The sequence below is a fragment of the Puma concolor genome, unplaced genomic scaffold, assembly GCF_028749965.1.
Source record: "Puma concolor isolate L17-30 unplaced genomic scaffold, mPumCon1.1.hap2 unalloc_scaffold_8, whole genome shotgun sequence".
In the NCBI taxonomy this organism is placed as follows: Eukaryota; Metazoa; Chordata; class Mammalia; order Carnivora; family Felidae; genus Puma; species Puma concolor.
Window position 1 is genome coordinate 935,558 of NW_028240291.1, and position 25,238 is coordinate 960,795.

The 25,238-nt window shown below is 56.2% G+C and overlaps 1 protein-coding gene across 1 annotated transcript; it reads left to right on the forward strand.

Moving 5' to 3' along the window:
- The first annotated feature begins 5,952 nt into the window (after positions 1-5,952).
- LOC147570855 (uncharacterized) lies at positions 5,953-24,675 on the forward strand. Its single transcript, XM_086696736.1, has 8 exons — positions 5,953-6,636; positions 7,841-7,981; positions 22,088-22,456; positions 23,150-23,227; positions 23,375-23,486; positions 23,579-23,724; positions 23,818-23,902; positions 24,454-24,675. Exons 1-8 carry the CDS (start codon positions 5,953-5,955, stop codon positions 24,480-24,482), a joined length of 1,644 nt encoding a protein of 547 aa, XP_086552862.1. The 3' UTR covers positions 24,483-24,675.
- The last annotated feature ends 563 nt before the right edge of the window (positions 24,676-25,238 follow it).

Sequence of the window (25,238 nt, forward strand, 5' to 3'; positions counted from 1 at the left end):
GAGAGAAAGGCCAGCGCCCAGGTTCATATCTTTCCTGTGAAAATGAGGAAATTCAAGGAAATGGAGAGGCCAGCACAGGCCAGGGATGTCCAATACTCAGGGTTTGGGGATGTCCGTGATGGTGCCCCCAGAATCCCGCATGGTGACATCCTCAGTCATGTTGACTGAACCGCCACACAGAGAGGAATTCCCAGGGTTGATTACCCTCTGGTTTTCAGATGTCTACGAATGCAGACTGTCTTGTGGACAAGGTCAGGATCTCAGGAGCAGCCACACATATTTGAGGGATTGTGAGCAGGCTGTAGGATTGGTGTCCAGGGGAGGGAACCGAGGGACCAGAGGGAGAGTGGGTGGGTAAGACCGACGAAGTTCTGCTTCAGGCAGAGTTGACAGGGAGAACGTACACACTGCAGAGGAAACAGCCCACTACAGTCTCACGCAACTCCAAAATCACAGCCAACTTTTCTGGTTCCACTTCCTGAAGCTGAGCCTCCCACACACTGCTTCACTTACTCTCACATATTCACACACACACACACACACACACACACACACACACAAGACTCCTGAAGGTGTCCTAGTACGGATGCCCTTGTGTGAACTTCGCTGTTTCTGAAATGACCTCAGGTTACAAATGGGTGGCCCAGATTGCAAGGCAACAGAGGGGAGGGTCGCGGGGAGGTGGGGCTCTTAAAGGCCACGGACACGCCATCCTCTCCCGTGTGCCCGCTGCCCTCTCATCATCAGCCGTGATGAGTCGGGTGCTCCTCTTCCTCTGGGTCCACAGGCTTATGCCGTGTGTCCGACACGCCATGTGAGACTTGTGAGAAGACTCCCAAGGGCAAACACCAGCAGGCCCTCAGGGAGGTCGCCTCGTCCCAGGCAGCCTGCGTTCCTTGGCCCGAGTGCCTGGACAAAGGCTGCCTCGGCCACATAGGGAACGATGGACTTGTGCAGCCTTAGCATGCTGTGCAGAGGTCCCGGGCAGGCCTGGAGCTTAGAAAGGACTGGGACGAGCCTCACCTGGGAAGAGGTGAGTGCTGGGGTACTCCTTCCACAGCAGATGGCTGCTTGCCAGAGATGTCTGTGCTAGGGATGGGGCAAAAGCTCCACCGTGCTAGCAGTGCAGTAGACAGAGTTCAGCCCTGTCCATCGCAGGCCCTCCTCTATCCCCAAGTTACACGGCCCCCAGCACAGCGTGCCTGAGACTGACATCCCCACACTAATCTTCCTGTCTCCCAAGCTGCCCAAGCCCCCCAGGATCCCCACGGCACAGCTCTGCAGTACAAGAGCCTTCTCTGCAGTGGCTCTATTCCAGAGAAGGCGTTGGCAGTCCCAATGCATGGAGGCTTCTTGCCCCTACCAGTATGCAGACAACCTGGTCAGCGGGGTGTCAGCACGCTGTGGAGTTGGGGATCTGTACGCCCAAGCCTTACCTCTTCCAGGGCGGAGGCTGTCGCACTCTCTAGAAGGGAAGGCAGGTCTTTCTCTCGCTGCTGTCTGCACACTGGCTGGAGAAGCACGTCTTCTCAGCTGCTTGATGTGCAAACGTCGGGGTACCCTGGAAAAGCTCCCTGTGCTGGCCCGTGTCTTTGGGTGTGAACATCCAAAGAAAGTATGGCCCATGACTCTGCAGTGGGAATACGGCCTCAGTGGTCATGAGGCTGGGCGCTTTGGGGCATCTTTCTGCACAAGCAGGCCGTTACTTGACAGGTCTTGCCGAGCAGGAACACTTCACGGGACGGGGGAACACAGGGTCCCCCACATGTTCATATCTCCCGCCAATACCTGCTGAGGGGCCAGGCTGACTTTTCCGCCCGGCCTGTCCCAAAGAGAAGGTACGGACACGGACAAGGTGTGGGTGTGGAAAGCCCTCAGGGCCCCCAGAGCCAAACCCTCAAATGTGGACACTTGTGTCCAGGGACCGTGGTCAGAGGCCTGGGTGCTCTGTGTCCGAGGGATTACAGCCCTCAGGCTGCACACCCTGCAGCCCCGGGTGTCCTCCCGTAGCCGCAGCACTCCCTGGGGAGCCCCAGGGTCCAGGAGCTGCTAACCCCCCTGCACAACTGTATGTGCTGCCTAGCGGCCTCTTCCACCACAACACCAGCGTGCGTGGGCCCCAGAGTGCTGTCCCTCGACAGGGGACACCCTCGGCAATTCCGGAGCCTTCTGACTTCCATGTCTCTGAACCACACGTGTCTCTCATTGGCCTGTCGGGATCGTCCTGTTGTTCTCTGTGTACAGGAAATGTCTCGCATTGCCTGTACGCCTCTGTCCCCCCTGAGTGAGCCCTGGCGTGTCTGTGTCCTTTCCTGGCTTTGCCTGTGCCAACGCCTCTCTGGTGATGCCTCCTTGCCCGGCCCAAGTGGGCACAGCTGTACCCGTGTAACCGCCTTCGTCTCTGCGCACCTGCGTGTTGTGTCAGCTGCGGCTCTGCTGGCCTGTCTTGTCTTTGGTGTATGCTTCTGCGCTTGAGTGTGTTTCCCTCTGAATTCAACCCCTTTCTACCACTGACAGATCCAATTGCTGTCCTGCCATCAGGTGGAGGGGTTCTGCGTGTTCTCTTACATGTTCCCGGAGCCAGAAATCCATCCCTGCCCGTAGGACCTTCGTCAGAGGATTGGCCATGCACTCACTGCCAGCCAGTTAATGTCCCCAAGTGCAGCTGCCTTGCTGTGAGCATTAAGTCGCACCTCTATTTTCCGTCCTTCTGTTTTCAAACCCTTTGGACCCTAGGGGCTCAAACGTCACTGGCTTGCACGTTGCAGATGCAGGCGTAAAGTGTGAAAAGCGGTCTAGCCACGTTTTCCCACTTACGCTTTTGCCATGTGGCATGTTCCTGGCTGGCAGAGACTTCCCCCTGCCAGCGTGTGTCTCGTTTCCGTGTGCCTCCTGTGTGTTCTGGTCCCTCATTTGTCCGTTACTTCCTACCTGGGAGTCTGATTCATGTTTGCGGGAACCATGCAGACACCTTTGACTGCCGGGGACTGAGCTCAGCTTAGTCCACCAGGACTAGTGCGTGACTGAGGTACACAGCGGGCAGTCACGGAGGTGCCCGTATCCTTCACGTGCGAGCGCTCCGTCCAGCCACCTTCACCAGGACATTTCTCAGCAAACCCTCTATGTTTGCGGTGAGAGCACTTAGCTCTGAGGAACCTGACGAGGCGGTGAAGCGTTGCTTACGGCTGCCCTGTGCAAGTTAGATCTCCAGAACTCATGCACATGGCATGACTGCCTCTTCACACCCTAGGCCCGACACCTCCTCATGGCACCCTCCCCTGCTTAACAGCACTCTACTCTCTGGTGGACTGCATGCCTTTAACTGCTTTTAATCTCCTCACGAGTCCATCAGGCAGGGGTCACCACCACTGTGTTTCTGTCAGGGGTTGGCCTCTTTCAGGGAGCCCAGTGCTTTCTGCACTGATGCTCAATGCACCCGCGGGAGGGAGAGCCACACTAGGCCCGACGGCGAACCCTTTGGCCCTACGTTTCCCACATATGTGCCCGGTGGCAGAGGTGCACAAGGAGCCCGCCTGCATGCGTCTCCCAGGTCCTCCACAGGGTACAACGTACCGCCTCAGGAGGCTCATCCGCATCACATGGGCATAGCTCTGCTTGCACGGGTTAGCCTTTCATATCATACGGGCAGCCCAGACTTAGAAATCCAGCTCCCTGCTTACAACTCTCCAGCCCTCGTGCTTGTGCAGACGCTCTGTGTCTGTACAGACATTTGAGTCACGGTCTCGTGACCTGTCAATACAGCTCGACGGTCTGTCCTTACCTTACAGCCTGGGATGCGGTTCTCACTCGTTGTCCTCCCCTCGGGTGCGAGTTTCCTCCAGCACTGTGGTGGAATGTAACCTTTATCACCATACGTTGGCTTGAGATTACTGGGCGGATCACCTGTCTGCGTCCGGGGATGCGAAGGAGACCTTGGCTCTTTTGCTCACGGTGCACCCTTTCTCTGTGATGAGTCGCTTTGGATGAGAAGCTTGCGAGAGGCGAGGGGCCTCAGAGTGGAGCACATTTCCTGGGCATCTGTGAGAACCTCGTGGCTTCCACTCGGAAAGCATTGACTTCCATGGATGTGCATCCTCTGCTTTTGCTTGAATTTGCCGAGCTTGGGGACGTGATTCCTTCCCGCACGTGCTGTCCCTAGGTCGCTGCGGTCTCTTTCCGGCAGTCCCGTTTCCTGCCTGCTGCTGGTAAGTACAGGGCTTCCAGCAGCCCTGTGGGGATCGGGTCCTTGCTTTCTTCCCTGCGGTGCCCTCTTCCTCACCCAGAATGACCTCACTGCAGCTTCCTTCTAGTTCAGGGATCGTTCCAGACTGCCCTTAAGGTCCAGGTGGGAACGGTGCCTTTAGTGCTGACGGCTGACCACTGTACAGCATTCGTCTCTGTGGAAATTGCACAGGTGAACTTCACCAGGTGAAACTGCACACTGCAGTTGCCCTGTCGTCAGAGTCAGCCCACCTGTCTCGGCCTCGGCTGCCCCTGCTCTCCTTCCTCCTTCCCTCCCCTTGCCTCCCCCTCCCTTGTCTTCTTCCTGTCCTTCCCTCCGACCTCCCTTCCAGCTCTCTTTGTTTTCGTCTCCCTCCTCTCCCTCACTAATGCCTCCCCCTGTCTCCGCCCGTCTTCCTTGTAATAGGTGCCCCTCTGCCTCTTCTTGTCTTGCTCCTCCTCCCTGTCTCTCCCGCCAATCTCCCTGTGACTCTCCCTCTCCAGGCCGGTCTTCCCCTCCACTTGTCCTTCCTCCCTCTGCTTGCATGTGTCTCTCTCTCTCTCCCTCTGTATCTCTGTCTCCCTGTGTGTCTCTTTCTCGCTGTCTCTCTCAGTGGACATTCTGTGTCTGGGTGCACGCTTCTTCAGAATTCTCGTTGGCGCCTGCCAAATGTGGAGGGAACTCGTCTGCTTTCGTGTGTACTAGTGACAGCAGGCACCGGGCTTTCTCAGAGACAGACACAGACAAGTTTGTAATTCTCGGTGAAGGGGGCCCCTAAGCGCCCTGCTTGGAGTCGTCCTCCTTTGAGTGGAAGGTTAGATTTCCGGACCGGAGGAAACTGCTAAATCCTACTACCCCATCTCCCTGGTGCTCTGTACGGAGATCAGTAGGGCACCAGTGGCAGATGGGGCTCTGGGGGTTGTTGTTTGCTCTGAATTGCAGTGCAGTGAGTTCTAGTGAGCTGCTTTCTTGCAAGGACACGGCGGTGGGGTGGGTCTAGGGTGGGTGTCACTGGTTCTGGGTGGGCACCCACCTTACCGCCGCCCTCAGCCTGATGGCCAAGGAGGAGAAACCGTGCGGACGGCCATGTGGCCCCGGTAGGCGCCACACCTAAGGACTTCTCCAGGCCTTGCCCCAGCTTCATGAAAAAGGGGCAAGGGGACGGAGCAGGCAGTGGCTCACGCTGTGGACGTTCCTGGGCTGAATGCTCTGCTGCCCGGAGTGGGGCCTCTGGGGAAGAGGTGTGCAAGGGAACACAGACACTGTGTGACACCGGGGACCTCGCGAGTCAGGCCTGGAAGGTGACAGCGCTGAAGAGAACATGCGGCAAAGCGGGGTCCACGCTGGCGGCTGGGCCCTTGCTCCAGAGCCCGGACCGGCCGCTGGCGCGCGCTAGCCGGCGGCCAACACCCCGTCTTGCTGTCTTGCAACCGATTGTTCCGCCAACCTGGCCAGCGGGCCTGCCCTGCCCTGGAACCACTTCGCCCCCAGGCCGCATGCGCACACCCTTCCCTGCCTCTGTCTCAGCCCCTCCTCCACAGCAGCCACAGCCAATGCGGAGTCGTCAAATCCCAGAGCCTGTGCGCCTGCGCCCCACTTGGGCGGGCTGCGGCGGGAGGCAGCAGGGAGCTGCAGGCCTTGCGGCCAAGGCTCCGTCCACCTGCTGCCATTTCCCTGTCCTTGTCCTGAGGCTGCCCTAGCTGCACTGGGGCCGGCCGGGGCCGAGCGTCATGGCCAGCGTGTCGCGGTCCGGAAAAAGCGGTGATTCCCGTCGACCCTGGGCCCTGATCGTCCTGGATGAGAAAGGTCGAGAGTCCCCGGCCCGCGGGAATGGAGGGGCGCTGGAGGGCGCGGGCTGGCCGCAGTCCCCAGGTTCAGGGGCGGCAAGCGCCCATCCTGTGCAGGAAGCCCAGGCCGGGTGTGAGATACAGGTGGCAAGCCCAGCGGAGGAATTGGTGGTGATACTGGATGACGGAATGGTGGCGGCTGAGGTGGTGATCGGGGTGGAGGAAGAGGACGGGGAGGCGACCGAGGAAGAGGTGGCTGGAGAGGAGAATTGTGAGGAAGCCAAGCCAGAAGCAGAGGACACGGCCGAGCAGGAGGAGGTGGAGGAGGAGAGACAGCAGCTGGAGGAGGTTCCGGAGCAAGAGGAGAAGCCCGAGGCAGATGCAGAGGCGGAGGAGGGGCCCCAGCTCTCACAGGAGCTGCAGCAGCAAGAGCCAGTGCTGCGTCCTGCCTCAGCCCAGGACCCGCTGGCAGCGCTGGAGCGTCTTCAGCTGGAGATCAGCGCTGGGAATGCCCAAGATTCCAGGGCCTTATGGCGGCTGAAGCGCAGGATTCTTCGGAGGCGCGTTTCTTACCTGGATCACAGAAGGGCCATCATCAAGCACATCCCTGGCTTCTGGGCCCAGGCGGTATCCTTCCTTGTGCTGGTGGGTGCTGGCGGGGGCTGTTGTGCAGGAGGGCTGGGCCCTGAGAGCAGGGTGCCTCAGGGCGATGGCCCCCAGGGAGGAGAGCTGGGCAGTGGTCCCTGGCCCTGGGTTGGTGTGGTCTGGGATCCAATGTAAGGCCTTGGACAGGGGCGGTTGTTGGGGATGGGGGGACTTGGGGACTTGGACCTGCTTCCTCTAGGTCTCCGCCAGCGTTGGCCTGCAGGCTGCTCTCAAACATGAAGGTAGCACAAAGCAGCCTTCACTCAGAGCAGATAGGGCACGGAAACGTTTCGCTGCCAAATGGGAGAGTTACACAGGCCGCACACCCACCTTCACATTCACACGTTTTCTAGCAGTTCCGTCAAAAGGCTGTGCACGTTTTCTAGCAGTTCCGTCAAAAGAGAGCATTTCAGACACACACTCATGGCCTTTAGTGGAACCCTGCCACCCCCCTGTTCCAGACAGTGGGACGACTCAGACCGACTCCGAGCGGGGTACAATGTGCCTCCACAGACCCTCTCATACACACACACACACACACACACACACACACACACACACACACAGGATTCTCTCCTGGTATCTCCACCCCTGCTTCCCTCTCTGTCCTCAGGCTCCGGCTGGGTCCCACCCATGTCTTTCTCTCCTGACTGGCTGTGTCACTGTGTCTACTTTCATTTCCCTCTTCTCCCCTCCTTGTCCGTGCTTCTCGATCTCTTTCTCCCTCCCACACCCTCTGTTTGCATCGTAAGTGTGCAGTCGGTTTCTTGTAAGCCGTGTTATTCCTTCTGGACTCAGAAGGCCGGTGACAACATTGGTCTTCACAGGAATATGCCAAGACACCCAGCCGTGAGGAGGGGTCAGAGCACATGCCGACATCACAAGCTATGATGGGCTGCTGGCAACCCACACAGGTCAGGTATATGAAGGAACTGTGAGGAGTCCAGGCAGTGGAGTCTCTCCGTGCTGTGTGCAGACAGCGTGGGAGGTACGGGAAGCCAAGGGACAGCCCAGTGTCGAGGGTGTCTGATGCATTTGCAGAGGCTGAGGAGTGTGGGGGCTAGTGTTTCCTGGTCTTTCTGCACATGCCCTGATCTAGTCCCTTGCTCTTAGCCTGGGAGGGTTGGGGGGTGGGCTGTGTCTGTTTCCACAGCATCTGAAGGCACAGCTCCTTGACCCAGCACAGATTCTGAATCACCCCCAGTTGTCGGCCATGATCGGTGCCCAGGACAAAGACGTGCTCAGCTACCTGGTCGACTTGGAGGTCAGACCGGGGAGGCTGTGGCTGGGGGCCATCCCGTCGGGTGTGGGATTTGGGCAGGAGAGGGTGAGGCAAAGGTGCTCACCCTCACAGCCAGGCTAGGAGGTCAGGACCCCGAGGGAGGACACTTGCCCCCTCCTGTCCCATTGCTCACCGCAGGTGGAGGAAGTGGGCCATCCCAAGTACCGCTGCAGAGTGATGTTCTTCTTTGTGGAGAACCCGTACTTCCGGAACCCAGTGATCATTAAGGAGTATCAGCTTAGCTTTGCTGGTAGGGTGTGGGTCCCATGATGGTGCGGGGCAGGGGGCTGATGAGCATGCATCAGGGCCAGGAGGGAGGGGGAGGGGGAGGGGGAGGGGGAGGTGGGTGGGGAGGAGGCCATCAGGTTGTTCCTCAAAACCTCTCTTCCTGCAGGCTACAGGGCATCACGTGCCACTCCAGTCCAGTGGTTCTGCGATTATGAACATGGAGCTCCCAGTCGCAGGCATGACCCCACCAGCCTTCACTTGTTCAACTGGCTGTGTGAGCACAGCTGCCCAGGGACAAACAGGATTCCCGAGGTGGGGCCCCTGAGGCCTTCGTCAGCAGTGGGGATGTGGGTGGCCCCCGGCCAGAGAGGAGAGTGGGCTATGCCCAATGTGGCGCCGGCCTGTGTCCCCTACCAGATCATCATCGAGGACCTGTGGCCCAATCCCCTGCAGTACTACCTGAGGGAGGAAGGGACCAGAAGACAGTGACCTGACGTGCGCACGTGTCGGTGAGAACGCCAGTATGCGGTGTGTTGACACGTGTGTTGTATGGGCAAGGGAGCGTGGGCCAGACATTGGCTTGGAAGTGGAAGGTCCGCCGAGACTGGGACCCAGGTAGCATGGGGAGCGGGTGGGAGGATGACAAGTGACCTGCAGGGACTCAGCTGCAAACACACAGTGGGTCTATGCCTGCAAACCAAACGCAGTTGTGCTGTGGGCTGGGGCTTTGCAGAGCAACTCGGGAGGAGCAATGCTTCTCCACCACAAATGCTCCCCGTGGATGTCCGCCCTCTCCCGGGCTTCCCCCTGCTCCTTCAGTCTGGATTTGCCTGCCAGTCTTTGGGACCGGAGCTGCCGTGTCCCCAGGTGCCACTGGGGTGAGAATCTTGCACTTCCTTCCATGTGCCCCACCACGCCATGTCCTCCCGCAACCTGACAGCCATTCTTAGAACTAGTCCAAGGCCATTGGGGGCTGGAAATGAATCCCTGGGTGAGAAAGCAAGAGGGATCACAAAAGGGCGAGGCACAAGAGTGAAACCATCTGGGATGTATTTGCAAATATCCCGTATCACTCTTGGTGTCTGTTGCGTGGGTGTGCGTGTGTGTGCGTGTACGCGAATGTGTCTGCGTGTGCCCATATGCGTCAGGGGCTCTGCATCTGTGTGGGCGTGAAAGGCACAGAACTTCTATGTTTGCCCATGCAGAAACAATGGAGGACGCGACCAGCGCTGGAAGACATGGGTGGATGCGTCTCCTATCTTCTACGAGCCCCGGAGACAATTGGGGAAGTGATCACATGTGGCAGCCTTGAAGAGTTGCCACGATGTGTATGTGGACACATACAGGAAGCTAAAAACCCTTCTGTTTCTGTGTGTGTGTGTGTGTGTGTGTGTGTGTGTGTGTGTGTGTGTGTGTGTGTGTGTGTGTGTGTGTTTATGGGGGACCCGAGGAGGAACGATGAGGAAGGGACCTGAGTGTGACCGTCCTAGCCGCTGCCAGGGTGATTCTGTGTGTGCAGGAGAGGTGCAGTACTGGTGTGGGGCAGGTGTTGCCATGTGCACAGAGGCCTGCCTTCCTGGGCAGGCAGAGTCTGGAAGGAGGAGGAGGAAGAGACAGACCTGTTACGTGGAGACTTGTTGTATAGGCCAGAGCCGAAATGCAGGGAAGGGGATTGCAGAGCGGGACCAAATTGGTCCATTGGGTCCTGGCACAGTGTGGCCAGGACTTGGGGAGATTCAGCCAGGACCCTTGCTCCCAGAGGGGTGTCGTCTCCTTGGTGAGAGAGAATGCGGTGAGCAACGCCTCCAGTGAGGACAGAGTTAAGGCCCCGTGTCCCTGAGAACTCAGGAGTAGGCAGGCTTCTCAGAGTCGATGCCAGTATACCTTGCTGCTGCCTCCCACACCCGGGGTCCCTTTGACCCCGAGCCCTGTCCTGAGACAGTGGCTGAGGATGGGAGATGTGTGAGGGGAAGAGGCAGGTGTGGGTTGTGGGCAGCAGCGAGGCTTATGAGTGGGATTTCATGGAGAGAGTACGCGCAAGGGCGGAGATCCAGCGTGAGTTTCTGCGAGTGTGTGTGGGCGTCTGTGGCAAACTGGGCCTGAGATCCGTGGTGGTGCTGGCACTGTGTGCGTGCATATGTTCGTGCGATTGCGTAGCCGTGTGTCACTGTGTGTGCGGGAGTGGGTGTGTAGGCCGCTGGCGAGACAAGGAGAGACACGGGTCTCTGTGGCTGAGGTGCTTATGTGGGACGGTCAGGTGCCAGAATACAAGAGAGCAGTCCCTTCCCTCCTGAGTCCTGATGGTAATCGCTGGGATGGGTGCAACTGTTGCTCTTCCAGGGGGCTCAAGTCAGGATGCAAAAGGGAAATTGGTGCAAGGTCAAGACGGGGACCGAGGGGAGGAAAGCCTGTGCCCAGTGGCCAGTGGACCCCTTGTGAGTGAGTGTGCTGGTGTGTGTGTTAGTGTGTGTCTATGTGAGAGTGGTGAGTGAGTGAGTGAGTGAGTGTGTGTGTGTGTGTGTGTGTGTGTGTGTGTGTGTGTGTGTGTTGAGTTGCCCTGGTGGGCCTACAGTAGCAAATACTGAGGGGCTACAAGGTTGTGCCCAGGCCTTGTGCACAGAGTGGCTAAGGAACCCAAGCTGTCAGGCTACGTTGTGTGCAGAGGGCGGAGGTAATGCGCTGGAGGGAGGCGTCCAGCAAGAATCTCTGCTCTAGGCAGACGTGCCATGTTTTGTCACCAGCAGCTCTTCCTCAGGGCTCCTCTCTCTGCTTCCTGTGCACCAGGCCCAGGGAAAGGGAGGAGCTTGGACCCTAGACCTCAGGTGACTTGCGTCGCCCTGGAGTGCCGCAGCAGTGTGGTGTGTGGGGATCCGTGTGTGGATGGGCAGGTGAGCAGCCTGCCAGCTGCTCTCTTAGGGGACAGTTCGTTGCCAGCAACACCTCTCCCCGCAGCACAAGATCACCCCTGCCGCTGCAGCTGGGCTCGGGACATTTCAAGGAGTGTCCCAGAACTCTGTTCCCCTTGCACGTGAGTGGTGCCAGCATGAGCCTCTCGGTCCCTGTGCGGGCGACCCTGATTAGCCTCAGGCTTTGTCGACTCCAGGCCTCATGTAACATGGGGAACTGGGTTTCTTTCTCAGTGTCTCAGCAGTTGCATGTCGACGGAGGATGCTGTGGACATGGGAGTCGGGAATCCCCACCGTGCTCCCCCGCCTCGCCCCAAACCGCAGCGGGCAGCACGTGGCCCACTGTGTGTGCGCTTTGGGGAGTCTAAAGCCTCACAGCCCACCCCCCGTATTCTTCTCAGGTGGTGGAGGGTCAAGGGGGCCTAGGGAGGAACACTGGTCCCAGTCTGCTGCCGGCTGTGCCCACAGGTGTGTGTGCCCAGCTCCTGACGCTGAAGCTGCAAGGCGTCCGCACTGCCCCCAAAGCCCCATCCCTAGCATTTGCGTGTGGGCCACATGGAAGTGAAGTCCCAGTGACCCTGCGGGATCACAGCGGGTGGTCTCATCTATGCCTGGCTACCCGCCTACCTGCCTTCCCCACAGCCCTTTGCCCCCATACAGGGCTTTCGGTAAAGACGGGGCCACCGTCCAGCATGAGAGGAAAGGCTGGACTGTGTCTCAGTACCGCTGGTCATGTGTTGGCTGCTGCCAGCTTGACAGCATGGAGACCCCATGGCCCAATGGAGGAAGTCCGACCTGTCCTACAAGGAATTGGGGACGACTGTAGGGATGCATCAGGTCCCATGGAGTAACCTAGCTCTGACCTTATCTGCCTAGGGGGTGATCGAAGCGCCTTGGGGTCCCAGGCATGGCATGTGTGTCGGTGAGCTTCCTCCTGGATGGCGCTGTCGACACAGGGCTGGCTGGTGAGGGGTCGCATGTGAGGCCCGTTGGGGCCTGACCTCTAGATCCGATACTGCTATAGGTGTTGTTGAAAAGACAGAGCACGATACGATCGTCCCTTGGGTGTCGCTGCACCGGGGTCCCTGTCGCTGCTCCCAGGTTCCCACTACCAGGTTTCCCCGGGGGGCCTGGGAGGTTGCCAGGCTCCTTTTGCAGGGACACGATGGCTTGTGAGGGCCCATGCCCCAGGGTCCGGTGCTCATTGCGGATGGCTTGGGGGCAGTGCGAGAGCTTTTGCTCCCATTCTTAGAGGAGATTGTGGTGGTCTTAAGGGACAAAGATGTGCCTGGGGAAGAGTAGGATGACCAGAGGCAGCATTGGAGGAGGAGGAGGAGGACGAGGAGGAGGAGGAGTTGGAGGAAGAGGATTGGGAGGCGTTAGAGTAAGAGGAGAGGAGTGAATGATTGGGTGCAGGAGAGGGAACAAGTGCAGGAGGAGGATGTCCAGGATGAGGAGGAGCACGAGCCAAAGGAGGAGGAGCAGCTGGGGGAGTAATTTGAGGAGGACGAGAGTAGATGGACGAGGATGAGGAGCAAAGGTAGAGCCAGGGTTGGAACAGAGTGAGCAGAAATGTAGGAGCAGAAGGAGGAAGAGACCGAGGAGGAAGAGGAGGAGCGGGAGGAGCTGGAGGAAGAGGATTGGGAGGGGTTAGAAGAAGAAGTGGAGGAGGAGGAGGGGGAGTGAATGACTGGGTACAGGAGAAGGACAAATGGAAGAGGATGATGCCCAGCACGAGGAAGACGAGGATCAGGCGCCAAAGGAGCAGGGCCAGCTGGAGGAGGGAGTTGAGGAGGACGAGAGCAGAGGGAAGAAGAGGAGGTCAAAAGTCAGAGGTAGGGCAGGAAGGGCAGTAGCAGGAGAGGACCTGGAGACGGAGGAAGATGCCTAGGAGGAAGAGTTGGAGGTGGAGGATCATGGAGGAAGAGGATTGGGAGGAGTTACAGGAGGAGGAGGAGGAAGAGTGAATGTTCGGGTGCAGGCGAGGGAAGAAGTGGAGGAGGAGGAAGTCCAGGAGGAGCAAGAGGAGGAGCACGAGTCGAGGAGCAGGAGCAGCTGGGGGAGGAAATTGAGGAGGACGTGAGCAGAGGGAAGAAGGAGGAGACAAGGTAGAGCCAGGGCTGGAAGAGCAGTAGCTGAAGAGGGGGAGCAGAAGGATGAAGAGGCTGAGGCTAAGACTTCCAATACTATGTTGAATGACAGTGGAGAGGGTGGACATTCCTGTCTCGTTCGTGACTTGAGCTGAGAGCTTTTGCTCATTGAGATGATAGTAAGGTCGGGTCGTCCATAGGTGGCTTTATGATCTCGATGTGTGCTCCTTCTATCCCTACTTTCTTGCGGGTTTTTACGACGAAAGGATGCTGTATTTTGTCAAGCACTCTGTCTGCATCGATTGAGAGGATCCTGTGCTTCTCGTCCCTTCTTTTATTGATGTGATGAATCACGTGAATTGTTTTGTGGATGTTGAACCAGCCCTGCCTCCCAGGTACAAATCCCACCGGGTCGTGGTGAATAGCATCTTAATGTATTGTTGGATCCGAGTGTCTAATATCTTGTTGAGGAGTTTGGCATCCATGTGCATCAGGGAAATTGGTCTATACTTCTCCTTTTTAGTGGGGTCTCTTTCTGGTTTTGGAATCAGGGTAACGCTGGCTTCATAGAAAGAGTTTGGAAGTTTTCCTTCCATTTCTATTTTGGGAACAGCTTCAAGAGAATAAGTGTTAACGCTTCCTGAAATGTTTGCTGGCACTCCCCTGGAAAGCCATCTGGCCCTGCAGTCTTCTTCCTTCGGCAGGTTTTTGATTAGTAATTTGATTTCTTTACTGGCTATGGGTCTGTTCCAATTTTCCTCTTCTTCCTCTTTCAGCTTTGGTAGTGTATATGTGTCTAGGAATTTGTCCATTTCTCCCAGATTGCCCATTTTATTGGCAAATAATTGCTCCTAATGTTCTCTTATTATTGTTTGCCTTTCTGCTGTGTTGCTTGTGATCTCTCCTCTTTCATTCTTCAGTTTATTTATTTGGGCCCTTTCCTTTTTCTTTTTCATCAGACTGATGACTGGCTTATCAATGTTGTTAATTCCTTCAAAGAAGCAGCTTCTGGGCTCATTGATCTGTTCTCCTATTTTGGTTTGTTTGTTTGTTTGTTTGTTTGAGGTTGTTTTTGTTTTTGTTTTGTTTGACTTTTGGTTTCCACAGCATTAATTTCCGCTCTTATCATTGTTACTTCCTGTCTTCTGAATGTTTTGCGTTTCATAGGGTGTTGTTTTCACAGCCTCTTAAGGCGTAAGGTGAGGTTGTGTCTCTGAGATCTTTCTTTCTCCTTTAGGAAGACCTGACTTGCTAGATAGGTCCTCTTATTACCGACTCTGGTGCGTCCCAGAGGTTTTGGGTTGTGGTGTTATCACTGACTTCCATATACGTTTTCATTGACTTGCATATACTTTTTATACCCTCTTTAAACCCTTGGTTAGCCCATTCATTCTTTAGTAGGATGTTCTTCAGTCTCCCAGTATTTGTTACCTTTCCAAGTTGTTTCTTGTAGTTGATTTCGAGTCTCGTAGTGTTGTGGTCTGAAAATTAGCACGGTGTGACCTCGATCTCTTTGAACTTCCTTAGGGTTGACTTTTTCCCCCAGGATATGATCTAGAGAGGAGAATATTCCATGAGCACTGGAGAAGAACGTATATTCTGCTGCTTTATGATGACATGTTCTGAAGATATCTGTGAAGCCCATCTTGTCCAGTGTGTCATTCCAAGCCCCCGTTTGCTTGTTGATTTTTTGTTTAGATGATCTGTCTCTTGCAGCGAGTGGGGTGCTGAAGTCTCCCCCTATGATGGCATGACTAAGAATGAGGTTCCTTATGTTTGTGATTAATTGATTTGTGTATTTGCTTGCTCTCAAATACGCCACAGAAATGTTTTCAATTGCTAGGTCTTCTTGGTGGATAGACCCCTTGATTATGACATCATGCCCTTGTGCATCACTTGACACAGTCTTTACATTAAAGTCTAGATTGTCTCATAGAAGTATGGCTGCTTTGGCTTTGTTTTGTTGACGGTTAGCATGACAGATGATTCTCCATCCTCTTATTTTCACTCTGAAGTTGTGTTTGCAACTAAAGTGGGTGTCTTGTAAACAGCATATCGATGGAGCTCGTTCTCTCATCCATTCAGTTCCCCTATGTCTTTTGATTGGAGCATTGAGTCCACTGGCATTTACAGTGAGTACTGAAAGGTATGAATTTATGGCCATTATCTTCTTTGAAGAGTTGGAGAAAAAAAATCTATATATCTTTATATCTATATCTACATCTATATATCTCTATATATCTAATTATATATTTCTATCTATAAATATAAATAAATATAAATAAATAAAAATATAATTATAAGTATACATACACATATACATATACATAGAGAGATGATAGATGATGATAGGTAGATAGATAGATAGATAGATAGATAGATAGATAGATAGATAGATAGATAATCATTTCTCCCCTCTGAGTGTCCCCCCTTAAAATTGCATGCAGGTGTGATTCAGCGGTCACAAACTCCTTTAAATTTTGTTTGTCTGGGAACCTTTTTCTCTCTCCTTCTATTTCGAATGTACAGCCTTGCTGGATAAAGAATTCTTGGCTGCGTAAGTTTCTAATTCAGCACTTTGAACAAATCCTACCCCTCCCTTCAGGCCTGCCAAGTTTCTCTGGATAGGTCTGCGGCAAACCTGATCTATCTTCTCTTGTAGTTTAGGGACTCGTTTCCCCTTGCTGCCTTCATGATTCTCTTTGCCTGAGTACTTTGTGAGCTTGAATATGATATGCCTTGCTGCCTTGCTGAGGGTCAGTTTTTGTTGAATTTAATGGGGGTCCTCGGTGCTTCCTGGATTTTGATGGCTGTGTCTTTCCCCAGGTTAGCAAAATTTTCCACTCTGATTTGCTCACCTAACCCTGCTGCCCCTATTTCTCTCTCTCGCTCTTCGGGACCCCTATGATGCTGATGTTGTTCCTTCTGCATGAGTCACTGATTTCTCTAATTGCTCAACCGTGCTCTTTTCCTTAATCTCCCTCGATTTTCCTGCGTCCATATTCTCCATCAGTTTGTCCTCCGTATCGCTGATTCTCTGTTCTGTCTCATCCATCCTTGACACCACTGCATCCATCCGTCATTGCAGCTCAGTTATATCATTTTTAATTTCATTCTGGCCAGCTTTTACTTCATGTTTTCTCTGCACAAAGGGACTCTAATCTACATTGGACCGCAGCTAGTATTCTTATCATCGTGCTTCTAAATGCTGCTTCAGAGATCTCGCTTGTATCTGTGTTGGTTGAATCCCTGGCTCTCGTTGCTTCATGCTCTTTCTTTCTGGGTGAATTCCTTCCTTTCGTCATTTTGAACGGAGAAAAGGAACTCATGAGGTAGAAAATTCAAATGAACTATTCAAATTATAAAATGTTAAAAGTAAAAAATTAAAAACACACACGTAAAAAAGGGAATGAATGATGCTAGATTCTAGGCATGTTTCATCTGGGTGTTGAAAGGGGTTTGACACGAGAGAAAAAAAGTGGGAGTGGAGAAAAATTTAGAAAGTAAAAAATATTACAAAGGGAAATGTTGTGAGAATTTGAAAAATCAAAACACTGAAATAGACTAAAAGCAGAATATGGGAGTAAAACAGAATTTGTGAATATAGACACGAAAGGAAAGAATAATGTAGAAGCGTATTAAAGAAAATTAGTAAAATTTCCACCTGCGCAGTCTCCTTCGCCTCTGCGGGCACAGAAGCACCTCCCTTCCTGAGCCTCCTCGCTCTCCAAGTTCACTTCTCCATGCCACGTACCTGTTGAAGTCTGTGGTTCAGGATATGCAGATTGCTGTGCTATTCCTCCCGTCAGTTTCCTGGGTGGGTAGGATGGTTTAGTGTTGGTCGGCTGTATTTCAGGCACACGAGACTCTTAAGAAACTTCCATGCTGTCTGCCATCTTGGCTCCTCCCCAGGGAGGTGAGATCTGTAGCACCAGTTCTCCGATATGAGATATCCCACGGGACAGTTGTGGTCGATGACAAAGCGGAAAAGGACATGGACCAAACAGGGAGGCCACCCTGGAGGGGGAGGCAGAGAACTGCCTCCAGACCCGGGAAGGGGAGGGTGGGGCTCAAATGCTGGAGCCACGCCCACTTCCCTTCCTGCTGATCGTTCCTGAACAGCAGCCAACTGTCTGGGTCTGGTCTGGAGATCCTTCACCCCAAGGACCCACGGTCAAAAAGTTCACTGCCCTGCCTCTGCCCCACCTCCACCACAGCCACAGCCACAGCCACAGCCACTGCAGTGTCCGAAGGGCCACGGGGCCATGGGCGTGCTTCCCAAATGCTGGTGGGCTCCAGAAGGAGGCAGCAGGCATTTAAAAACCTTGGGCCTCGACGCTCCACCTGCTGGGCCAGACTATCTGGAGCCTCATGCCTCAAGTTCCCACTCCTTGTGCTCTATGGCCCTCCTAGCCTGAGGATGGGCTAGGGCCCCAAAGCAAATGAGTCATGTTCCGGAAAACGCGGAGATTCCTGAGAATACCGGGCCTCCATTCTGCTGGAAGAGGGCGTTCGAAAGTCCAGGAATCGTGGCCACTCCCCTGTCTCAGTCCCAGACAATTTCACCCATTCATACACATGCACAGGCACCGGCACACACACACACACACACACACACACGCGCACACACACACTCCCCCTCTGTGGCTATCTCTAGTTGTGACTTACTCTCCTTCCTCTGCCTCCTTCCATGTCCCTCTGGTCTCTGTCTGTCTCTGAGTCCCTGTGATCATTTTCTCTAGGGAACGCTTCCTCCCTCCCCCACCTCCGTCTCTCTTTCTCTGTCTCTGTCCTGTCCCTGGACAGTATCAGTGCATCTGGGTTTCCGTGTGCTGTGCATGCCCATATGGACATAGGAGGCTGCTGATGGCACAGGGCTGCAAGGGAACACACAAAGGGACGCGTAAGTAACAGGGCTCAGAGCACATCCAGACCTCCTAAGCCGTGACTGCCTCCAGGCAGCCCACACAAGCTGGGTATACATGGGAACTGTGAAACGTCAGTCCCTTGGCCCTTGCCCTGTAGGTTGCAGCCAGCTGGGAGGTACTGAAACCCAAGGGACTCCCCAGTGTTTAGAGGGTGTGAAGAAAGGGCAGGGGCCGAGGAGGCTGGGAACCTAGTCGCGGCTGGTGTTTCTCCACATGCCATGTTCCAGTGCCATTGGTACTGGAAGGTTGGTATCAGTTGTGGCTCCCTTTCCTCGGCGTCTCAACGCAAGCTCCCGTGACCCAATGGAAGTCCTGAATCTGCCCTAGTTTTCAGCCAGGTTTGGGCCCCAGGACAAATGCGTGTGGGGTGTGAGGGGGGAAAGCAAGTGTGGGTCGTGGGGAGGAGCCAGCCTCGTGAGTGGGATGTGGCAGAGGGCATGCGTGAGTGCAGAGGTCCAGTAGAGTGTCCGTGAGTGTATTGTGGCTGGCGCCTGTGAGTACTTTTGCCTGAGACCTAGCGTTTGTGCTGGCAGCGCGTGCGTGTCTGTGTCCACGTGCCGCGTGGCCGTGCATCTTTGTGCCTGAGTGAGTGTGTGTAGGCCGTTGGCTAGTGAAGGAAAGAGACTGGGGGCTTTCCTGACTTGGTGGGTAAGGGGGAGGCTCAAGTGCCCAAGTCCAGCGAGTGCAATCCCTTCGCTCCTGGGATCGACACGGAGCTAGCCGATCACCTTTCATGACGGGAGGAAAGCCTGGACTTTGCCTGGGTCCGCTCGTCCTGTGTTGCCTTGGCCAGGGGCAAGTTGGGGTTGGGCCTTCCATGGCCCAGCGGAGGAGGACCAACGTTCCCTGCAAGGAAGCGGGGATTAGTGGAGGGAGGCAGCAGATAGCGTGAGTAAGTCTGGTCCTGCTCCTGGACCGGCCTAGGGGCATCATCGCAAGGCCTTGTGGTCCCAGCCAGGGTACGGGTCTCGGTGAACATCCTCCTGGATGACCCTGCAGAGACAGGCCTGGCTGGTCTAGGGCCCCTTGCGAAGTTGGGGCCCGGCCCCTGGGCCCCAATATTGTGGTAGGTGTTGTTCAAACTGAAGGGCATTGCCTGCTTGTCCCAGGCAGTCCCTGCACCTGGGACCCAGATTTGCTCCCACGTTCCTGCCACGGGGTCTCCCAGCGATGCATGGGAGTTTGACAGGCCCCATTTCTCTGGAGGGAGTGAGTTGCATAGGTCAGGTGCACCAGGCTCTGGGCCTGCTTTCCTGGCGTGCCCACCCCCTACATCCTCTGCTGAGGGCAGCTTGAGGGCTCACCACTGGACCTGGTCGTCTCCCTTTCTGGGTAAATGTTGGCCTCTCTGTCTGTCACAGTGGCCACCCCCTCTCAGCCCCCTACCACCTGTTCAGCCTCTCCCCATCCACCTGCGTTTCTATGCATTGCTGTCACCTGAAGCTGTGGTGTGCTGCCTCATATATCACAGCCACCCTGGAGCATTTCTGTACCCCGTACGTATCCTGACGTGGCCCAGCGAGTCTGGAGGAACCTCTTCTGTGTCACGGAAGCAACATGTTGGCCAGAGGGCCCGGCACACCAATTTGGCAATCCTGGAATCCCCCGCCTGCCTGGCAGCCTCCTGGTCCCATAAAGAGGGAGGGGAACAGTGCATTCCACCAAAGGGAAAAGGCAATGCACGAGTGTGGTGCCTGGCCAGGCAATGCATCTCGAGCCTCCAATCCTGCAGTGGCTCTGTGTGGTGTGTGTGTGTGTGTTGCTGTTGCTGCTGCTGTCTGAAGGAGACAGGCAGGGAGTCCACATCACCACTGCCCTGACAGGGAGGGAGACCACATCATTGCCCTCACTTCACACCTTCTGCAGCTTATTGGTTCCCCAAAGTGGTAACGTGGCTTCGTGGAGACCCTGGGGCGTGTCCCTCACTTGCGTCCCAAAGCTACATCCCCCAACCCCCTGATAACTGTCGGAGGCCCTTGAAATCATGCTGTCTGTGGCACAGGGGGACAGTGTTTTGAGTCAGCGCCCACGCTCATGGCAGCCTGCCGCCTAAGTGAGTGGTAAAGGAAATGGGACCAGGATGAACAGACATACGGCCAACGAAGGCCTGGGGAGGGTCCCTGTGAGAAGACGGCCAGGCACTGTGGGAGGAAGGGGACCGCTGTCCGTGAGACAGACACAAGCTCCAGGAGTCCCAGGGCCCATGGCCACGGCTCTTTCCTGTGCACGGCCACACACGGGAGGAATGGGCAGCCGAGCATGAGGGGGGCGGTGTGTGCGTGCCAGCGTGTCACTTTCCAGGCAACGGGGACAAACGGCAAGAGCAGCGCGCATGCTATGCAGCCTCCCCTAGTGTGGCGTCCTCTCCACGTCACACACCTCCTGTCACCGACCTTCCCTAGCCGGGGCACTGCTAGACTGCTGTCATGGCATACATGTCTCCTTGGAGCAAGGATGGACGTAGAGAGTATGCAAAGGAGGCTGAGCAGATGGAAATCCAGGGGGCACAGACAGCAGGCGCACAGCTGAAATGCGTCTCCCGGACAGCCAAGGTGATCCGCTCCGTGGAGTTGTCGGACTAGGGGCACAGTGAACAAAGGTGGCGGTGTAAATGGGAAGAGCGTGGAGGTCCCCCTTTACCCGTGGGTGTAGATAGCCGCGTGCCCAGCGCACCGTGGAATGCAAAGGTCACTTTCGCATGGCCAGACGCCAAACAGGACACCCAGAGGGCACGGAGGGCCGGCTGCAAGCCCCCGGGACGAGTTGCACTGCATGGGGCCCAGAGCCTTCCTGCCTAGGCAACAGACGCGCCCCAGTTTCCGGGTGACCTAGGGGCGGGACCGCCATAGCCACGCACACCACCCTCCCTATGATTGGTCCTGAAGGCAGTGAAGCAGCCTGGGCGTGGCTTGGAGCTCCCTCAGCCTCAAAGCCGCAGGCGCACACCTCTCGCCACAAAGGCCCCCGAGGCAGCCGCAGCATAGCGCTAGCCACCGCGAGGCATCCTGGGTACAGCACCATGCGCATGCGCCCCCTCGACGTTTGGGCTCTGGGAGGAAGGGGGAGCGAGTTGCCAGCCATTGCCCTCAGGGCTCCAGTGACTGGGTCTGGGGAGGGGGGGCCGTGCTCTCACCTCCCGCTTCGTCTTCGGTAGGAGCCACAGTTCGTGTCTCGGGCCGGGGCCGCATGTTGCGCGACTCGTGTTTCCGAAACCCTGGGGCTGCCCGGAGGCCCCATGCCGCCTTCGACCGGGAAGGGGGCGGTCGAGAGACGAGGGCCCGTGGGGACAGTGGGTCTCCGGCAGGGCCGGAGGTGCCGCAGGCCGAAGGCTTGCAGGCCACCAGCGAACAGCCTGTGCAGGAAGGCCAGGCCCGACCCGAGGGGCAGGTGGGGGGCCCCAGCGAGCTATCAGTGCCGCCTGGGCATGGCGTAGTGGCGGTGGAGGCGCTGTGGGGCCTGGTGGAGGAGGAGGTTGAGGTGGCGGCCGCGGAAGAGGACGCGCCTGGGGAAGAGGGGCATGACCAGAGGAAGAAGGGGGAGGAGGACGAGGAGCAGGAGCCGGGGAAGGAGAAGGTCCAGCTTCGCGAGGAGGAGGACCTGAAGGACGAGGGGGAGCAGCAGGAACAGAAGAGCAGGAGGAGGAGGAGGAGGAAGAGGAGGAGGAAGAGGGGGAGAGGCAGCAGGAGTAAAAGATTAGAAGGAGGAGGAGAAGCAGAAGCCCAAGCAGAAGGAGGAAGAGCGGAAGGAGGAGGAGTTGGCGGAAATGGAAGGGGAGGAGCAGGAGCACCAGGGTATACAAGCGGCAGCGGCGGCGGCGGCAGGGGTGGCGATGGCAGGGGCGGCGGCGGCGGGGGCGGCGGCGGCGGGGGCGGCGGCGGCGGCGGGGGCGGTGGCGGCGGGGGCGGCAGTGGCATGGGAAGAGGACCAGGAGGAGGAGCGGGAGGAGGAAGGGAAGGCGTGGGAGCCATTAAAGGGAGAGCCGAATTGCAAACCGAGGAGGAAGAGGAGCAGGAGAAGGGAGCGCTGGAGGAGCAGCAGCAGGGCCAGGAGGAGGTGGAAGGAAAGGAGGACAAGGAGGAGCGGGAGGAGGAGGAACAGAAGCCGAGTGAGCAGGAAGGCCGATGGGTGGAAGAAGCCCAGGAGCTGCACGTGAAGCAGGATAAGAAGGAGCAGTTCGAGACAGGCCTCCGTCCTTGCCCTTCCCCACTGGAGGCTCTGGAGGCCCTTCAGATAGAGCTACAGCCCGTGAATAAACAGGCCAGCCGGGAGCACGCTCGACTCAAACTCAGGATGTGGCAGAGGCGGCGGCATCATCTGGAACAGAGAAGTGCCCTTATCCAGGGCATCCGTGGTTTCTGGGCCAAGGCTGTATCCTTCCTGCTGCTGGTGGAGGGTCCAGAGGGGGCTGGGCTTGCACAAGAGGAAGGAAAGGGAGGCGACATTTAGAGGAACCCAGGACAGGGACTGGAGCTAAGCCACGCTCCAGTGGCCGGGAAGGTGCAAACATGATACCATCCCAGTGGTCCTGGCTCTGCAGTGAGTGTGGGAGGAGGGCAGTGCTGGGGTGGTGGAGGCACGTGTGCTTTACGTCGCACCTGGCACGGAAACAGCGCTGGGAGAGTGCGGAGTGGCGGTGGAGGTCCAGGCCAGGACGGGGAAATGACCGAGGGCTTCTTCCCACGCAAAGCCGCGCGGGGGCACGTTTCTGGGTCCCGCTAAGCATCTTGCTGCGGGGAAGGCGGTGCGAATGCCCACTGGTCGGCGCGAGACCGGATGTGTGCTGTGTGGCTGTGTGGAAGTAAGCGTCCTCAGTGTCCTCATGAGCACACAAGGCTAGGCGTGGATGCGGGCGTCTGGGCGTGCACAGCCTCCTGTGCGTGTCTAGCAGAGCCCTGCGGAATCCTGAGACCCCGTGGGCCTGGATGCAGCCTGTGGGGAGGGCGTGAGGCCCGGGGGGAGGACGCCAGTCCCTGGGGGAGGACGCCAGGATGCGGTCCACACCGGTTCTCTGGGTCCAGGTCTCTCATGCCCAGCACCTGAAGGCTCTTTGACCTGCAGCAGTTTGTGAACCACCCTCAGATGTCAGCCCTGATTAGTAAGCAGGATGAAAGCATGCTTCGCCACATGACCAATTTGAAGGTCGGCCTGGGAGTGCGAGGCGGTGTGGGTGGGTGGCTGTGTGGGCGGGGGAGGTGGTGGGGAGAAGTGGTGTGTTCCTTCCTCAGGGGAGGGCGGGTCTCCTGGAACAAGATTTCACATTTCTGCCCCACATTCCTACCACGGCAGGTGGAGGAACACAAGTTTCCCAGGGAATGCCGGAAGATCCTGCTGTTTTTTGGCAAGAACTCCTACTTCCAGAATGAAGTCGTTACGAAGGAGTATGTCCTTGGCCTTGCTGGTAAGTGTCCACTGAATGCATGGGCGGCAGTGGGTGGAGGGTTGACTGTGATCAGTTCTCTGGCGCCTTCTCACATACTCGTCTTCCTGCAGGGTATACGGCGTCTCATTCCAGTCCCATCCTGTGGTACCCAAGGTACAGACAGGAGGCCTACAGACGCAGGCATGACAACAGCAGCCTCAACTTCTTCAACTGGTTCTCTGACCACAGCTTTGCCGGCTCTAGCAGGATTGCTGAGGTGGGGCCCTGTAACAAGGAAGGGAGGTGATTTTCATGGGTTCCCCCACTGCGTGGGACAGCTACCTGAGGCCTGGCCTGTCTCCCCTACCAGATAATCATCGAGGATCTTTGGCGCAACCCCCTGCCGTATTTCAAGATGGAGGAGGCCCCAGGAGAGAGCACTGAGAGGGAAAGAGGTGAGCAGCCAAGGGTGTGGGCACTGAAATGTGTGCCGTGGGGCCCATGGCGCAATTCTCTTCTGCGTGGAGGCACCGAGACTCACAGTGGCACAGGAGGTGACACCAGGTCAAAAGGGCATCGGCCTGAGACAGGGAGTCTTAAGAAGTAACGTGTCAAAGAGGCTTTGCCCCTTTGGGGAGGCTGAAGGTGGGCAGTGGGCCAGACAACAAGAATGAGCAAAGCGGGACATCCAAAGCTGGCTCATCAGATAGCACGGTGACAACGGTCATTCCAGGACCATGAACCCCACCCTCAGGCCTCCTACCACCATCCCACATGTTGTCGGGCTTCTGGAGCCACTTGTCAGCTTTGGCACAGCTTATGACACCCTCCCATTCTACCTTCCGTTTAGAAACATTCAAGCAACCTTAAACAGGGCCAAGATAAGACTCTCACCTGTCCTGTGTGTGTGTGTGTGTGTGTGTGTGTGTGTGTGTGTGTGTGTGTGTATGGATGTGGGTGTGGTTGTGTCTGTGTGTCTCTGTCTGTGTGTACCCTTATATCCCAGATATATGCACGATCTTGAGAAGACTATGAAGGAGAATCGCACTTCATGGACCCCAGTGGAAACCCTTCCGATGCTCACCGATGGTCCACAAGATTCTCCTGCCCACGAAATAAGGACAAGGCTGGTGGTGACACGTGGCGCAGGGTTTTGAAGAAATACATTGGAAGAAATACATTTGAAGAATATACATCTGAAGAAATATAGAATGGGAGATAAACAGCATGAAGTGTTTGTGTGTGTTTTCTGCTCAGGTACGCTCTGGGGCGTGTCCATGTATACATGCGGCTGTCCAGAGGTGTAAGTGTTCTGTGCCTGCACATTGGAGTTCCAAGGAAGGGCGGGACGTAGGACATTGTCCGTAGGGATGGGTCACACATTGGGTTTGCATGTGAGGTCAGTAAGACTGAACCAATGGGGAGTTGAGTGAGGGAGGACAGGGCACAAACCTGAGAGAAAGGCCAGCGCCCAGGTTCATATCTTTCCTGTGAAAATGAGGAAATTCAAGGAAATGGAGAGGCCAGCACAGGCCAGGGATGTCCAATACTCAGGGTTTGGGGATGTCCGTGATGGTGCCCCCAGAATCCCGCATGGTGACATCCTCAGTCATGTTGACTGAACCGCCACACAGAGAGGAATTCCCAGGGTTGATTACCCTCTGGTTTTTTTGATGTCTACGAATGCAGACTGTCTTGTGGACAAGGTCAGGATCTCAGGAGCAGCCACACATATTTGAGGGATTGTGAGCAGGCTGTAGGATTGGTGTCCAGGGGAGGGAACCGAGGGAC